The 18,658-nt window shown below is 38.4% G+C and overlaps 1 protein-coding gene across 1 annotated transcript; it reads left to right on the forward strand.

Annotated features, from left to right (window-relative positions):
* The first annotated feature begins 5,251 nt into the window (after positions 1-5,251).
* Positions 5,252-5,999, forward strand: SF3B5 (splicing factor 3b subunit 5). Its single transcript, XM_026504958.4, has one exon. The coding sequence runs from the start codon at positions 5,388-5,390 to the stop codon at positions 5,646-5,648; it is 261 nt and encodes an 86-aa protein (XP_026360743.1). The 5' UTR covers positions 5,252-5,387; the 3' UTR covers positions 5,649-5,999.
* Positions 6,000-18,658: the final 12,659 nt, after the last annotated feature.

An 18,658-nucleotide genomic window follows, 5' to 3' on the forward strand; every position in this document is an offset into this window, starting at 1 on the left:
TTGAGGTAATATCTTGGGTCAGGAAATAGTAAAAACTCTCCTAGTATGTCTTCCCATGCCTTCTCTAAGGTCAGTGGTTAGAGACCAAAATTCCTTATTGGCAATAAATGTAAGAAATTTTGATATTCCTTAGTAGGTCACAATTTAAGACTCACAAGGAACATCTTTTTTTTTTCTTAAATATTTTATTTATTTGAGAGAGAGAAAGTGAGAGAGCACTAGTGGAGGGGATGGGGGAGGGGGAGTGGGAAGGGGAGTGGGAGGAGGAGGGGGAAGGGGTGGGGGAGGGGAGAGGGAGCAGACTGCTTGCAATGCGGGGCTCTATCCTAGGATCCTGGGATCATGACCTCCAAGTCAGACGCTTAAGCGTCTGAGCCACCGAGGTGCCCCAAGACTCACAAGGAACATCTTTACGTATATATAGCAGATACTCAGGAATAAATCTAACAGAAGATGTGAAAGACCTTTATGGGAAAAAATTATACAAACTTTAAAGTAAAAAAAAGTAGACTTAAATAAATTGTAATGTTTCCTATGTGCATGGATGAGAAAACTCAATATAGTTAAGATAACAATTCTCCCCAAATAAATCTGTAAAATCAATATAATAACAATTAAAATTGAAGCAGGGTTTTTCTGTTATTTGCAAGTTGGTCTTGTTAAATGGAAGTTTTTTGGTGACTTTGAGGTTCATTTGGGGAAATGTACAAAATACCATTCAGAGATCTGTGTAGATTTTAAAAGCTAATCTTCTGTTTATTAAGTTATAAAACAAAAAACTACCTTTTTTCCTTAAGCTTGCAAGTTCAGTTAAAAATCTTAAGCTATTCATAAGTCTAGCAAAATTTCACAATCACTCTTAAGAGGACTTTGGATAAAATTTAGTTCCACTCCAAATTCTTACTCTTCAACATTTGAAACCACACTTATTAATGTAATATGTTGCATTTTACTTGTAAGTATTGTAATTGTCTGACTTAACAAATGAAGCTTTTTCATGTGCTTAAACTGTGCTCACAAATCTAATTAATTAAACTTACAAATATATAAAAAGACACAAATTTTCTTATATAGTCCTCATTACTGTATAAAACCATTACCACTGAATTGTGTCCCCCCAAAATTCATGATGAAGTCCTAACTCCCAGTAAGTCAATGTGGTTGCATTTGAATGGAGGACCTTTAGGTAAAATGAGGTTATATGAGTGGACCTTAATACAATATGATTGACCTTTTTATAAGAAGAGGAGATTAGGAAACAGACATACAGAGGGGCACAGAGGGAAGATGGCCATCAGCAACTCAAGGAGAGAGGGAATGAAGCCAAAGTGATGACTTTGATCTTGGACTTCTAGCCACCAGAACTATGAGGGAATAAATTTCTATTGCTTAAGGCACTCAGTCTGTGGTACTCTGGGCAGCCCTAGCAAACTAATACAGCTTAGCTCTTAATTACTACATATAAAAGTATCTTCCGTCGAGTTCTAAAGGGATTTGAATTTGAGGAATTCTCTCATGTCCTTAGAATCATTCTTAATGATACGGAAATAGTATTAATTTCCCTGGCTTTGACTACATAATAACGATTTCCATGAGGATTTTACTGTCAACTCTAAATTCATGTGGAAGAGCAAAGGATCAAGAATTCTTGGGGCACCTGGGTGGCTCAGTCAGTTAAGCGTCTAGCCTTCAGCTCAGGTCATGATCCCAGAGTTCTGGGATAGAGAACTGCATTGGGCTCCCTGCTCAGCGGGGAGCCTACTTTTCCCTCTCCCATTCCTCCTGCTTGTGTGTGCTCTTTCTCTCTCTGTCAAATAAATAAATAGAATCTTAAAAAAAAAAAAAAGAATTGTTAAGATACTTCTAAAAGAAGGAAATTGTATGGGCTTTCACCCTGTCAGATATCAAGACTTATTATAAAGGTATAATAATTAATATCTTTAAAATTTTTTTAAAATAATAATTAACATCTTGTGTTACTGATGCGCACATAGACAAAGAGACTAATGGACTGGAATACCCAGAAACAGATCTATGCATATACAATAGAAGCATTAAAGATGAGTAGGGAAAGGTGGTACTATTTAATGAATGATCCTTATCACAGGGGACTAGTTAGTCATATAGGAAAATATTTGAAAATTAGATCCCTAAAGCCAAACAAATCAAAACAAAAACTTCCAGGTAGATTAAATCTCTAAATATAAAAAGTCTAAATTATAAAACTTTTAGAATGAAATAAAGGAAACTTTTTTATGGCCCTAAGGTAAAAAAAGTTTTGATTTCATTTTTTAACCCAATTGCAAAAAGCACAAATGATAAAGGCTGATATACTTCACTACTTTATTTATTTTTATTTTTTTGAAGATTTTAGTTATTTATTTGTCAGAGAGAGAAAGAGAGAGAGAAGCAGACTCCCTGCTGAGCAGGGAGCCAGATGTGGGACTCAATGCCAGGACCCCAGCATCATGACCTGAGCAGAAGGCAGACACTTAACTGAGCCACCCAGGTGTCCCACATTTCACTACTTTAAACTTAACTTCTGTACAAGATGCCATAAGGAAAGGGTAAAGATGTATCACAGACTGGAAAAAAAATACTTTCATTGCGTATAACTAGCAAGCTTGGTATTCTGAATATATAAAGATCTAAAAAATTAGTAAGAAAAAGACAAACATCCCAATTTTCAAAATTGTCAAAAAATACGAATATGCAATTCACAAATCAGAAATATAATGGGCCAATAAATTCATTAAAAAAAACATGCCCAGAGGCACTTGGGTGGCTCAGTGGGTCAAGTGTCTGCCTTCAGCTCAGGTCATGATCCCAGCGTCCTGGATCAAGCCCCATGTCAGGCTCCCTGCTCAGTGGAGGGTCTGCTTTCCCTTTGCCTGCCCCCCACACTCTCTCTCTGTCAAATAACTAAATAAAATCTTTTAAAATAAATAAATAAAAATAAAAAACATGCCCAGTCTCCCTAGTAAGCAAGGATGACAAATTAAAGACACAGTGAAATTCTATTCTACTCATTGAATTTGAAAAAAAAAATTTTAATGTCTGAGGACACCAAATTTTGGTAAGGATGTGGATCAATAGGAATTATTCTCTTGCTGGGAAAGCCAATTGGTATAATCAGTTTGGACAGCCATTTGGCAAAAACGAGCAAAGCTTGAAGATACTCATCCCTATGCCTCAACAAATTTTTACCTATATATATGCCCTAAAGAAACTCCTTCATGTGTATAAGAATATATGTGCAAGAATACTTATTGCAGCATTGTTCCTTATAGAAAAGATGTGAAATTAAATGTCCATTATTGAGATAATGGACATATTATGATATATTAATTTAACAGTATACTACACAACAGGAAAAATGGACTAAAGCTGCATATATCACCATGGATTCTGATGAGGGAAAATACCCACAGGGTGTCATTTATGTAAAGCTTCAAAACATGCATGACAGTTGTCCCTTGGATACATAAACTTTCAGCAATCAAAAACAAAAACAAAACCAAACCCAACCAGACTCCAGAATGATTAACTCTAAATTCAAACTGGTTTCCTAAAGTAAATAGATTAGGGAGTGGAACACAGAGAACTTCAACTTTGTTTGTATAGTTTTATTTCTTTGAAAACCAAAACCAAAACAAACATAACAAAGTTGGAAACAACAATGGCAAAATGGCAAGCTTTGATATATCTGGACGGTGAATCCATAGGTATGTCTTATAATAGTCTCTACATTTTAGGGATGAAATGTTTGTTATAATATGGTTTTAAACCAAAGAATAAGACTTTTTTTTTTCTTTTTTGGTACAGGCATTTGATCTCATAAGGAATTTTTTTTTCATTTTCTTTCCTTTAATTCCTTTTTTAAAAAATAAAAATTGTTTGTTTAGGTGTGCAATGTGATTTGATATATATACATAATGAAATGATTACTACAGTCAAGCTAATTACTATATCGATCTCCTCACAGTTACCTTTGTGTGTGTGTGGTCAGAGCACCTGAAATCTACTCTCAGCAAATCCTAATATTCAATACAATATTAACTTTAGTCATCATGCTGTACATTAGATCTCTAGACTTATTCATCTGTACATAACTGCAAATTTGTAACAGCATAAAACTATTTTAAAGTTATCTTTCTTCCAGTAAAGAGTTCCTTCTATTTGGCTGCCAGACAGTTGTTCATCCATTCATCAAATGTTTTTTGAGAATACAAACTCTACTGGGCCATGAGCACATCATAAAAAGATATCATAAAAGAAGCATATGATTAAAAAAATAGCACCAAAAAAGTATAAATTACTTTTCTCAAGTAGTTTGAATTCACATGAGGAAGTCCTTAAGCCAGAAAGTAGGGTAGAAAGTGATAATAATGAAGAGATGTACAAGAAGAAAAAAGAAAGAGAATTTACATCTGTCTGGTGTGGCCAAAGCCGATTTTAAGGAGATGCTTTTGAGCTGACTTAAAGAGAGAAGCTGTTTGCCAAGGGAACAAAAGCATTCCAAGCGCAGGGAACATCTAGTACAAAGAACTGGAGAAGCGAGCTGCACGGAACGTTGAGAAATACAGGCTGGGGGTGTGTAGGGTGGGGCGAGGAGTTGGAGGGAGGATATCAAATTAAGCTGGAGAGGAAGGAGGGGCTTGGTGTGGGAGCCGGAACGTGTCAGAACTGGTATAGGACTTCGGTCACCAAGCAGGAAACGGCGGCCCTGCGAGCGCTGAAATAACGTTCACTCTACACGACTTAAAAAACACGTAGTCGGGACCAGAACTTGCGTCTACTGATTTTCAGGGTGATCCACCCTGCCTGTGAAGGGACTACCAGGCTGTCACATAAGCTCCGAAATCAGAATTATACCGAGTTCATTTTCACGGTTGCCTGTGGCGCTGTCCTACGTGAGCTTCCCATTTCTTCTCAGCTCTCAACCTTCCAAGGCTGCTCCCCGCCTCCCCGACACCATGCTCCACTAGGTCGCCGGCGGGCTCTTAAACCGCGACAACGGGTCCCAGAAGCGGCCGTGCACAAACCCTCGGAGACCACAGGTCCCGGCATGCAAAGCTCCCGGTTTAAAAAAAGGGCCGCTAAGTGAACCATAATGCAACGCTCTACGAAGGGGGAGGGGCTCTCTGTGGAGGGCGGCCGACTTGTAGCGTCGGCTAGGCAACTCCAATTCCGTGACAGAATACACTTCCGCTTCCGCCTCTGAGCCCTAGGACGGCGAGTCCACGCAGGTTCGTAACTGTGACGCCATTCGCCTGCGACTGAGCCGCCTGGAGGTTCCGTGCTGTGGCCTCTCTCCCGCGTGAAAATCTAGAGCAGCTGCTTCTCCTCTGTGGCCTCTGACCTGGGAGCAAAGGGAAAGCGACGAGATGACTGACCGCTACACCATCCACAGCCAGCTGGAGCACCTGCAGTCCAAGTACATCGGCACGGGCCACGCCGATACCACCAAGTGGGAGTGGCTGGTAAACCAGCACCGCGACTCCTACTGCTCCTACATGGGCCACTTCGACCTTCTCAACTACTTCGCGATTGCGGAGAATGAAAGCAAAGCCCGAGTTCGCTTCAACTTGATGGAGAAGATGCTGCAGCCTTGCGGACCGCCAGCCGACAAGCCGGAGGAGAACTGAGACCCGCGTCTTGTCACTGCTGTGCAGGAGCCTCACCTGAGTTCCTCCCGTTTGCCATCATTCCCGAGTGTTCCTGCCCCAAGTGCACCGATTCTCCATTGCTTCTGTTTCTCGTCCCTTTCTTGTACAGAAGTGCTTACCTGGGGGCGTCCGGCCTGTCCTGCCTTCCTGTGGACCCTTCGGAACACAGCGTTGGGAGACCATCAGGACCCCTGAGAACTGAGACGGTGGAGAGATCCTAAAACCAGGAGAGGGGAGAAGGCACTGGAATGAGACGGGATTTGGAGGCTCTTTTTTGGCTAGTTGATTGTCGTCGTTGCTTTTTCCATAAAGTTTATAAATTTTTCAGTCTTTTCGTGTGGACTACTTGTGTTCGGGTGGAGGGGTCCAGGGAAGGCTCTGGGGACTTTGGTTTCATAGGAGAAGAAAGAGGCGGGAGGTGGGGGAGTTAAGCACAAAGCCAGCGTTCATTGCCAGACACTTAAAATTCACCTTGCACACTCTCCCAACACCTTTTTTCAGACCCATAACGCCTTCAGTATTGAGGTTTGTGATTACTGTATTCCTCCTTCATTTTCTTCCATTCAAAAAAATCTTTGCTAGCATTGCCCACTCCTCTGTGTGTAAGTTGCATCCTCTCTCTTGGGATTCTGGACGCATCCCTGAAAAATGACAGGCTGTCAAACGAGTTCTTTGATTCATTCAACATTCAACAAATATTTGTTGAGTTCTATGTGGCGGGTATTTTGCCATGCTTTTGGAGCTTATGTTATACTTGGAGGTGGGGGAGGCTGCACAAATTGTAGGAATAAACAAGTATTAGAAGGTGGTGTGCAGGATGGGAGTAACAGTACGTTTGCAGTTTTAAACAAGATGCTTATGTTAGACTATTGAGATGGTTACACTTGAGAAAAGACCTTAAGGAAGGGAAGGAAAATACCCTTGGGGAAAACTGGGGGAATTGTTTTCCAGGCAGAAGGAACTGCCAGTGCAATGGTGCTAATACTGAAATTGTGTTTGGCTTATTGGAGAAACATCAAAGAAGCAAATGTGGCTGGGGGAGTGAGCAAGGGGAAGAGTAGAGGGATAGGTAATGGAGGAGGAACAGATAAGAGTACAGCCTGGTAGGCCAGTGCAAGGACTTGTGACTTTTGTCCTGAGGGAAATAGGGAGCCATTGGGACAAATGGTTTTATTAAGTAATGTGATCTGACATATTTTAGATCAGTAATTCTTAAACATTTTGGCCTTGGGACTTCATTACATTCTTAAAAATTCTTGAAGACCCCACAGAGTCTGTTGATGAGGGTTATAGCTGTTGATAGTCACCGAATTAGAAATTAAAACAATTTTAAAGTATTTAGTACTTTGTGTAAAGATAACAATAACAAAACCATTATATGTTAGCAAAAATGCTTTATGAAAAATAACCATTTTTCCAAAAGCAGTTTAGTGAGAAGAATTTTTTTTTAACACTTTTTCAGATGTCTTCAATGTCAGGTTTAATAGAAAACAGATGGACTCCTATCTGCTTCTGTATTTGAACTATTGTGATACGAAGTTTTGGCTGAAGTTTGAAAAGTCCACTTCACAAAAATATGTGGTAAGGGAGGAATATTCTAATAGCCTTTTCAAATAATTGTGGATAGTCTTTAATTCTCTAGCAAAATTCCAAAGTGGTAATTTCTTAAAACTTAGTTATAACATGGACTCAGATCAATGAACTTCTCATTCTGTTACATTAGAATCCATTCATCTGTCTTGAACTTTGAAAGGATCCTTTACCCAGACATGATTTTGTAACATCATGCGTCCCTCATTTGGAAAGTATTGGCCCACTGACTAATAGAGGCCTTTCAATGTTGACACATCTCATAATACACATCAAAAAATCATACTAATACCACCACTGATTTCATCAGGAAAGTCTTAACAGTATTGGGAAGCTGAAAAAAATCACAGTGATGGTATAGGTTTTCCACAATATTAGGTTTTGCTTGATAGCTTCAATTTGATCACTGGTAGCAAATACTGTTTTGTTTTCCTCGAAGTGACAGTCCTACTTGTCTCATTTTCAAGAAAATGTCTGCCAATTACCCAATTCTGAGTAACTATAGTTTGCCTATCATTCAAGTAAAGATGGTGTTCCTTCAGGAAACACACACACACACACACACACACACACACACACACACACTTCAGTTTGCAACTCAAATAATAAGTGCTTTCCCTTAAATCCATCGTACTTTGGCAGCAGCAGAAATGCTTTATGCATACTACCAATTTTGTCACACAAAATATTTAAAATCATGTGCCCTTAAGGGCTAAGATTTCATAAAATTACTACTTTTTACTGCATAAAGGACATTTTAAAGTGAAACTGAGTTGACTTTTTAGTTATGTTTGGTTTTTTTGAGAGTGCATGCCAGTGGAAAATACGAAGACTGCTTAGCAGCTTGGTGCCACTACCTTGACTCGTGCTAAGTGCTGGTTGACTCTCTGTTGCTTTTGTATCATCTGTACAAATGCTAAAGCAGCTAAAAATGGCAAATCTTCATATTATGAAAATAGTGTTGAATTTACAGATTCCCTGAAATTCCTTTCCCATCATTTTTGCTTGAGAAAAACGATAGTAGATTAAACTATGGTTATTTAGACTTGAGTATTTGGTAGGCATTTTTCTCAAGAAATGAATGAAAAGAGACATCACTTCAAGGAAAACAACTGACCTGCTGTTTCAGAGGGTCCCTCTGGCTGCTATGTTGAGAATAGACTGAGGTAACAGAATAGATTGTAATTGTCAGCAATTAAATAAAAGTATCAACGCTAATGCTTTCTCCCCCCTTATGTCAAAGAGTAGGAGAGATTCAAGCTGTAAATCCCCATCCTTAAAAAACTTAATGAAGGTATACAAAGTGGCATGAGAGTGAAACTCCGTCCCTAACTAGCGGCTGTAGCAGTAGACCAAGAGAGATGACAGCTTGCACAGGAGATAGGAAGGGACTGGATACATAACATGGGGTAGCTTGTATAAAGAATCCAAAAGTAATGTGGACAATAAGACCTGCAAGAATTTAAAGGGAAGTTAGGAACTTAGAGAAAGACTTCATGAGGTGGCTAGCATTCATATTGTTAGGCTGCACAAGGCCAGGTGCTTAGAACGGTGCCTGGCATATCACAAGAATTCAATAAATATTGAGTGTTGAATATGGAAAGACAGAGCTCAATCAAGATAATATGCTGGGTCATTCTAATTCATATCCTTAGGCAGTCTTCAACTTCACCGAAATAGGTAATACCAAAGAAAAAAAGATATTTGAAAACATGCTTTCTGAATAGTAATAGTTTTTATGGTGTGTGAAGGGTTTTATCTTACTGAACCTTGGGGGGGTATTACCTTTGTTTTGCACATGAAAAAGTTTCAGACAAGTAATTTGCCCAAGGTTATACAATTATTATGTGGCCAAGCTGGGATTTGAACCAGGCCTTTCTAGCTCCAAAGTACAGTTTTATATATACTGTTACCCAAGCAGGTCTAATCATATTAGAATAATTTGAAATTAGTTATTGTCTCAGATTAAAAAAGTGAAAATGTAACAAGTTTAGTAGATTATACTGAAGGAGTATCAGACCAGTATGAAAAGCTCTTATATACTGTATAACTCTAAGTAAAAAAAGTAACATGAAATGTATTGAGTAAAGATAATTTTCATGGGAAAAGGAAAAATGACTTGTATGGGAAAAATTGATTCAAGGATCTGAAAGTAAACAAAATGCAGTCAAAATAAATTTAATTGAGCCAGTTATTCTTTTTTTGTTCTGGTATAAAATAATATTCATATCAAACACAGGAGGGCAGTAGATGATGCTCTGATAGAAATTACTTTTGGAAAGAGCTCCAGACTTGTAGATTTCTGCTAACTGGAGAAAATCAACTCTTTCTATATTCATTTACACCGATGTCATTAGAAAGCCACTCTGTGAACTATAAAGTGATAGCATGTTTTTCATTTGATAAATGCGTAGTGAACACTGCAAATCTCTGTATTGTGCTTTCAAGCATGAGACATAATGTGGACCCTGCCCTTAAAAGGATGCCACTTAGGGAAATAAATACAGCAGCACAGAAATAACGACTCATAGTAGCAAGTGGTAAGTGCTAACGAAAGATATAGAAGAAAGGCTTTAAAGTTTACAAGAAGAGATTATTGCCAACTGCCAGGACAGGACGTTGTTGAGAAAGGCTTGAGTGATAAAGGAGGACCTTGAGTGATAAGTAGGATGTATACGTGTTAAGACAATGGCAAAGCAGGATGAGCCTTTGGAGATAATACCAGCTGTCCCAGCGAGGGGGGCAGAATTCAAACCACTCATTCCCATTTAAAACCTTTCCATTATGTTCATTAACTTCTGGTGGGCTATAAGATTCCCCACCCTCTGACTCCTTTTTTCATAAGGCTGGAAAAGTAAGTTAAGGTTCAAATCCTAGAATAACAATGAGGTGACAGGTACTGTTTACTGAGTACTCACTACATGCCAAACACTTTCATAAGTTATCTCGATCAGTCTTCACACCAACCCCGTGAAGGTTATTATCGCATTCTACCAGTAAGCAAACAGACATAGGAAAACCTAAATTGTTTGCCTAGTATCACTCAGCTAGTAAGTGTTAAGGCAGGAACTTAAACTCAAATCTGATTTCCAGCATCCAGGCTCTTAGAGGGTAGGTCAAAGTTTCCAAAACTATGTTTCACAGAATTCTAATTCCACGAAAAGTTATAGATCGGGGTTGGGGAGGGGAGAAGAAAGAGAGGGGAATATCTCGGTGAAGTAAGTTTCAGAAATGCCCCCACAGTTTGGAGGTCATGCTTCAGATTAGTTTTTTAAAGTTCTGCAGTAAGAAATTTTTCTTAACTCATCACTTCCTAAACTTATTTGATCTTGGAGTTTCATTTCTCAAGAAACACTTATCAAGATGATGTTGAGAAATACTTTTGGGGGGATACTGCTTTTGGCAAGGAAAGAAATTTGAATAGAGTAAATGTATTCAACCCTGGGCTTGAGGGAAATGGATTTGGTGGCGATGTGTAGGTGGAAACATAACCACAGATAACTTCCCTTTCCTTCTTAGACTGTAATTCCCTCAGCTTTGTGAGTGAAGCGTTCTTTGTTCTCAGCTATGATTCCTTTCATCTCTCTGAGACTAGCAACTTTAAGATATTAGAAAGAAAGGAGACTTATACTGTACAAACTAGGGACAAAGCTATTTTTCCAGGGCAAGGGCATAAAAAACAATGTTATTGAGGAATTTGGACAATATTGTTCACTAATTTTATTCGTTCTGGAAGATATATACTGACAAGGGATCAGTAGTGAATGATCTGGCAGCCAACAGTTAGTTCTATTTCAGAGAGATGATAATTTGTTCTTAATTTAACTGGCTTTTTATCTCACATCCCACATTCCCTTCAGGCTCCCCATCATTTCCTTTTCCTTACCTGCAGTACACCCATCGCACACACCTGCCCGCTTAATCACTGAGCACAGAAATAAGGGGTGAGGGAAGAGGTGAGGGGTGCGGGTAGGACACCAGGACATGGAAGAATCCATCTTATCTCTCACACAGCACAAATGGTCTGCCACAAATGGCCCTTTGAGCCCCTATCTCTTTGATCTGCATGACCTCAGAATCCCTACTTTTCTCCACTTCCCTCATTTCCTAGCCACTGTTGTGAGTTATCTTGTCCTCCAGCCTTCCCTCTTATCATGCTATCCTCCTGTTTTACTGAATCTTATCCTTTCTTCCTTCACGTCTCTCCACCAAAGCGGTGGCTTTTGAAACAGAAATGTCATCATACCATTGAGAAGGGGGGGAATTAAGAAGCTATATTTAGGGGTTGTGGCACACAGCATCAAAGAGTTTAGGGTGCCCTCCTCCTCAGCCTCCGTCTCCTCACCAAGCCCTCCCATGAGCAGCCCAGAACCCGAGTCTCTGGTTCTGATCCACCACTGTCCATTTCAGAATTCTGCCTTTGCAATGAGGATAAAATCACAGTCCTACCTCCTTCATCAATTTCGATATGAGGATCAGGTGATAGGTACTTCTTAGAAAAAATTATTTTTCTAATTAAAAAAATAAGAAAGATACAAAGAATAGCATGGATATTCCTTCTACCTCAAATTAACAACTGTTTATATTGTATCAAATGTTCTTTCCTCTTAATTATTTTTAAGATAATTCTGCAAATTATGTGTAGGTAGCCCTTCTAAAAAATAAAAGGAAGCATTACAGATAAGACTGTTTCCTTTGACCTCTCCTAGCCTAGTTTTTGTCTTTCCATACGTGCATTCCATCCCTACCAACAAAATAATAACTTCTGTGAATGTTCTTCCAGTAAACACATTTGACCAAACATACATCTCTATCTGTCTATCTATCTATCTATCTATCTATCTATCTATCATCTATCTATCGAAGTGTTTAGTGTTTTTAAAAAATAAACCAATGGAAAGATTTGGCAATTCCTCAAAAAGCTAAACGTAATTACATATGATCCAGCAATTCCATTTCTAGGTATACACCCAAAAGAATTGAAAGAAAGGACTCAAACAGGTATTTGTACACCAATTTCGATGCATCACTATCAGAACAGCCAAAAGGTAAAAACTATCTAAGTGTGTAACAACGATGAATGAATAGACAAAATATGGTATATAATATATACGATGGAATATCATTCAACCATAAAAAGTAATGAAGTTCTGATACATGCTACAACATAGATGAAAATCGAAGACATTATACTAAATGAAATAAGCAAGACACAAAAAGACAAATATTGTATGATTCTATTAATTTGACGTATCTAGAATAGGTAAATCCATAGACTGAAAGTTGATTAGTGATTACCCGAGGGATTGTAGGGAGGCACCAGGGTGAGTTATTGTTTAATAGTTACAGAATTTTTGTTTAGGGCAACAAAACAGTTTTGAAAAACATAATGGTAATGACTGCACAATACTGTGAATGTAATTAATGCCAGTGAATTGTACACTTAAAAATTATTAAAATGGCAAATTTTATGTTACAGGAATTTTACTATAATTTTTAAAAATCAATAACATCAAGACCATTGAATTGCACACTTTCTTTAAGGTTTATTTATTTATTTTAAAGAGAGAGAGAGAGCAAGCACAGGGAGGGGCAGAGGAAAAGAGAGAAACTTTAGCAGACTCCTCCCTGAGCTGGGAGCCGGACACAGGGCTTGATCCCACGACTTTGAGATCAGGACCTCACAACCGTGCCTGAGATCACGACCCCAGCTGAAACCAAGAGTCAGTCGCCCAACCAACTGCGCCATCCAGGGGCCCCTGAATTGTACCCTTTAAATGAGTGAATTGTATGATATGTGAATTACGTCTTGATAAAGTTGTGTCTGTATATATGCTGTGTGTGTGTATATATGTATAGCATTATATTGTACATATAATTTGAGGCTTTTTCCCCACATTATATTTTTGAGATCTATCCTGATGGAGAGATATGTAGCTTTTTTAAAAAATGCAACATGATGGGAATATACCACAATTTATAGATCCAATCCCTAATTAAGGGCCCTTAGACTGTTTCCAGCGTTTCGCTATTTCAAACAGTGGAACATCCTCACATGCGTGCCCCAGGTGTGGGCAGGGTGTCCTACTCAGGGCACAAACGTGAATCCCGTGTTTTGAAAGGTAGAGTTCTCATGTTCAGAACCTGTACTATTAGCCATTCATCTAATGACTGTTTATTGAACCTGCACCGGGGCAAACGGGGTCACTGCCCTCATGGATCTCACAGTGTGTGGGGAAGAAGGGCCACTAGGCTAGAATCAGCAGTGACAGACGCTTGAACAGGTCAGTCTCTGTGAGGCGGCTCCTTGTGCTCTGCTGTTGTCGTCCGCGTCTGCCCAGCTTCTCCCTCTTCCTTCCTCCACACGGCCCCTTCCCCTCCCACCCTTTTCATTTGTTATCTAACCCCCCCACTCAGCATTTTTAATCATCCCAACTTCTTGAAAGAGAATTTCTTTAATTTTTTAAAAGAATTTTGTTTAAACTTAATATTTAACTTAATATAAAATAATAAATATAAATAAAATATAAAATAATAAACTTAAATTTGTTTAGACTTTAATAGTGAAATATAAGATAAATCTCATCGGGGCACCTGGATGACTCAGTTGCTTAAGCGACGGACTCTTGGTTTCGCCTCAGGTCATGATCTCAGGCTGGTGAGAGCCCTGCGATGGGCTCCCATCTCCCTGGCGAGTCTGCTTGAGATTCCCTCTCCCCCTCGCCCTCTGCCCCTCCCCCACTCACGTGCATGCTGTCTCTCTAAGGAATAAATAAAATCTTTAAAAAAATAAAAAATAAAATGGATTTCATAATTTTTTATGAAAGTATAATTGACATACAATATCTTACTAGTTTCAGGTGTACATCATGGTGATTCGATAGTTTTACACATTACAAAGCGAGCCCAGACCTCCATGATCCCCATGATGCATCTAGTCACCATCTGTTACCAAAGGGATTACAGTATTTTTTAATATATTCCCTATGTTAAGAGCCCTTCTTTTATCCTTACCTACTCCATCCCATCTTGTAAAAAAAAAAAAAAAAGAGTATAAGCCATGGAAGAAATTTTTCTAAAAATGAGTTCAAAAGAACACAGTGTATATTTCCTATGAAATTTAGGATTTGACCTTCTTTTATAACCTTTTTCTTCCCACTAGGTTAACTTGTAATTTGAGTGATAAGGTATTCAACACAGGCAATGATTTTAGCTGATTTTGTCTGTCATGTAGCTTAGCATCCAACACCCTATAGATGCTTTAATATTTGTTGACCAACAACACTAGTAGGGTCTATCAACAGACCATATAAAGCACAGTCTTAGGCATGGAAGAGATGAAAAGATGATAAAAATAAGGTGATGATTAACAAGGAAAACATAGTGCACCCACGGATCTCCAGATTCTAGAACTGTAGGCACTTGATAAATTTATTTGTTGAATGATGAGAAAGTGAATGAACAAATATACAAGAAGCAATGGGAATTGGGTGAAGTTGAGATGGACTTAAACATAGATTGATTATGGATCTTGCCACCCTTTAGGCTCAAAGCAGAACTCTGATGTATTGTGATGTGTTAAAAACCTCACCTAAATGGTTTTAGTCTTATCAAGTATGATAAGCAAGATAGGGTTCCCCCCCCCAGCCTCAATATCTTTCAAAGAATTGCACACCTGTTCCTGCCACTTGACATATAAATAAATGATGTGAAAAATATCAAATACCCAAATAACTCGACAATTTCACATAAAATGAAAGCCTTAAGCAACGTAAATCTCAAAATACATTTTTGACTGAATAAGCAATTTCACAATATCCATTTTTATAGAATTGCATAGGAATTCTTGCTTAGTTTCTTGGGGAAAGGATATTTTGTTAAAAATAAAATATCTCCAATATGTAGTAGAAAATAGCTATTGATTTACGGAAAATGAAATCTGAGATAAATACATCTCAGTGAGGGCCCGCTTTGGGATTGATGAAGATAATGGGGTAGCGTAGGACTAAATAGGCACCTCGTCTTCCAGTTAATTTCAATGGACCTGTAATTATTAGAGTCTGAATTATGAAAAGTTAATATATTTACACTCGAGGTTGGAAGCTGATTTGACATTCATTTTTTCTTTCTCTCTTCAGTATTCTCTTTGGCTTTTGCTCTATCTCCCATCCCATTTATCTCCTCTTGATTCTTGCTGTTCTGTGATAAGATAATTAACAGATAATTAGTGTAGTGAAGCCAACACATCTTTAACCTTTTCCCTCAGCCCTAGAACTTCTTTAGAATTCGCGGATTAAAACAAGTGGTGCTAATTAAATTTCACACACTCAGAAGTTTGCATCATAGAGGCACGATTTCTTTAAGAGATAGTAAATAAAACCTATTGCTGTGAAGGATTCCATAGTTTGATAACATTTATTTTTATAAAATAAGCATAATTAATGGAAAAGAGAATGTTTAATACTATTTGTGCACTTTTATGAGTCTGTACAGAAGATTGGAGGGGTTATTCATTTGTATTAGGAGCGCTTGAGTATGTTTAATGTGCTAATTCTATTTGAGCTGGGTTTTCACACTTCTATACCAAATCTCTGAAAAAAATTTAAGGGTGATGAATTTATTTAACAAAAGTATTTTTTGAGTGAGAGCATATTCACTAATTAAGCCAGTAAATTTGCTCGTTACAAATGCAATAATGAGAAACAGACTACAGCGCTACCCAGGCCAGGACTCTTGGAAATAATTCCTAGTGGGAAAGCAGACGCAACTGTCTAGACACCGTTACCAGAGAGCCATACAAAGGGCACGTCTTCACCATAGCATCATATGAGCAGCAAAAGGCCAGGGTTCCTCCCAACAGCCACTTTTTGGAGCACCAGTGTTTGGAGGTAATGGTTGTTGGTTCTGTATATCTGGAAGAATTATATTTAGGATAGATAGATAGATAGATAGATAGATAGATAGATAGATAGATAGATAGATAGAGGTATAGTTACATACATATAGATATATAGATACAGATTTCACCATACAGAAAGTTTCTTTGTTATTCAAAGCCTGTTGCTTCAAACTTGTTCTTGGTCAAATGACGACTGCCTCGTGCCTTCGTGAAAGTTGTATTTGTATTTATTCAATTTACCCTTCCTTTCTAAATGAGGGGTTTGCTCTACATCTAGGTAACTTTAAAGTCCTTTAAGGTCTCTTTCAATTCTAATGTATCCTTTTTAATTTATATAAAAGCCTACTTTTGCCTCAGGCACAAGGCCCTAAGCAATTACCAAGGTAAAAATTGGCTCTCACTGTGTGTGCATGCATGTCCATTTTTAAGTTTCAAATAATAATTTAATACATGTATAAATTTCTGCAGAAACTCTGTTTTGCTTAGGCTTTGAGTTTTAAAACTCCAATTAGTATTAATAATAACGACCTTATTTTTTAAAGTATGCCTGTGATAATATTGATTTTTATGAGCTTGAAGTGGTCTATTTTCTTCCGACTATCTCTAAATTGCTGGAATCTTTGGTGTCAGACTATTTGTGGGAATGCTAAAATGCAATTTTATATGCCCAGCATGTTGATAATCAACATCAGTTGGCTTCTCTCCGCCATGTTAAGCCTTGAAATGAAAATGACATTTATTTGTATACCAAGTGCTGTACACTTGAATGAATGTACTCCTTCTCTTTGTTCTTCAGCCTTATCTGCTGAATATTTTCTCTTCCAGATTTCCACCAAGTAACTGAACCTTGAATATCGGTAGTGCATGGCACATAAACCTAAAAAGGATTTAATTCCAACTACCCACTAATTTCTGTGAGTATCTTTAGTAGCAGCTTCCTTGAAACAGCCTGCTGGTTTGAAGAGATAATGTTAAATCTCTATTTTAAATTGGTGTCACGTCTTAATTTTTTGTAATGAGAGATTATGGTTTTCAAAAGGATAGAGTTTACCACAAACATGTGGTTAATAAAGTCCAAATTTTATCTGTTATATGGTAATACTTACAGCAATTCTTCCTGATTAAGCCACTCACGTGAAGTTGTATTTATTCTATTCAGGGTGTACAAAAGAATCCAAGTAGAATGCCACACTGACCTGGGCAAGGTTGCTGGAGGCTTTTCGCTTCCTACCTAAAAGGAGCTTAAATGGAGATACATTTTACTTATTTTTAGCACGGTGCTGGTATATGATAGGCATGCAATAAATATTTGTTGAATGTGTCTTTATAGCTAAGGATCTGTCTTCTTTATTCTAAGTCAGGATTATTTTAATTGCAAAAGAAGGTGTTGAGATCCACTGTCCGAGGTAAGAAGAGAACATAGGGACTCATGTCATTACCAGTCCAGGTACTTCTGTCTTGGTACTTGATGATCCAAGACTCAAACACGTGAGCAGAACTTTGTTTCTCTCTTTCTCTCTTAATTTCTTATTTCTGATTCCTTGGGGCTGCCTCCACTTCCTGATGGCTGCCAGTAGCTCCAGGAACTCTGTACTTCCAGGTTCCAATCCCAGATTTGCCCTAAACCAGTCGTTGTGGACAGGGGTATTAATACATTGACTAATTTAGCCTTGGTCAGGTGTTCCATCCCGGGATTGTATGTGGAGTCACTGCTTCCAGAGGTACCTGATCCTACAGGAGGCAACAGGGTGGACCCATTGAGAGAAATATGGGGACAGTTATCAGGAGAAGATTGAATGGACACCGAACAAAAATACACTACAGTGGTCCTCTATAGATGCTTATGCTAAGGCTGTTAAACATTCAGTCAGTCGACTACATGCTACATATTGTATTTTATTTATTTATTTTTAAGATTTCATTTGTTTGTCAGAGAGAGAGAGAGCACAAGCAGAGGGAGCAGCAGACAGAGGGAGAAGAAGGCTTCCCGCTGAGCAAGGAGGCCGATGTGGGACTTGATCCCGGGACACTGGGATCACGACCCGAGCCAAAGGCTGATGCTTAACTGAGCCACCCAGGCATCCCTGTATTTTATTTATTTTTAAATGCACATTTTATCACATTTTTATGTCTCTGAGATTGGGCTGTATCATGTAATCAGAGACCCTCTTCTGAAAGAAGTGGGTCTTGAACTTGGCATTTCAGTAAGGTTGTGACTCCAGTAAACAAAAAGGAAAAAGAGAGAGGTTATTCCAGAAGGAATAGAATAGATGGCAAAAAAAAAAAAATGGAGGTAAAAATATGTCCTTTATGAGGAAAGATGCTGCTAGCCAGAATGAGTCATTCAGGGAAAGTCAAGAGTGGAAGGTTTTCACTATGTTGGAGGCAGATTGTGAAAGACCCCCAATCCCAAACAAAGGAGTTTGGGCCCCATATTATGAGTATTGGGGTAATGGGGATTTCTGAGCAGAGATTTAATTGTTCAAAGTTATGCTGTTTA

Source organism: Ursus arctos, unplaced genomic scaffold (assembly GCF_023065955.2).
Source record: "Ursus arctos isolate Adak ecotype North America unplaced genomic scaffold, UrsArc2.0 scaffold_13, whole genome shotgun sequence".
Taxonomy (NCBI): domain Eukaryota; kingdom Metazoa; phylum Chordata; class Mammalia; order Carnivora; family Ursidae; genus Ursus; species Ursus arctos.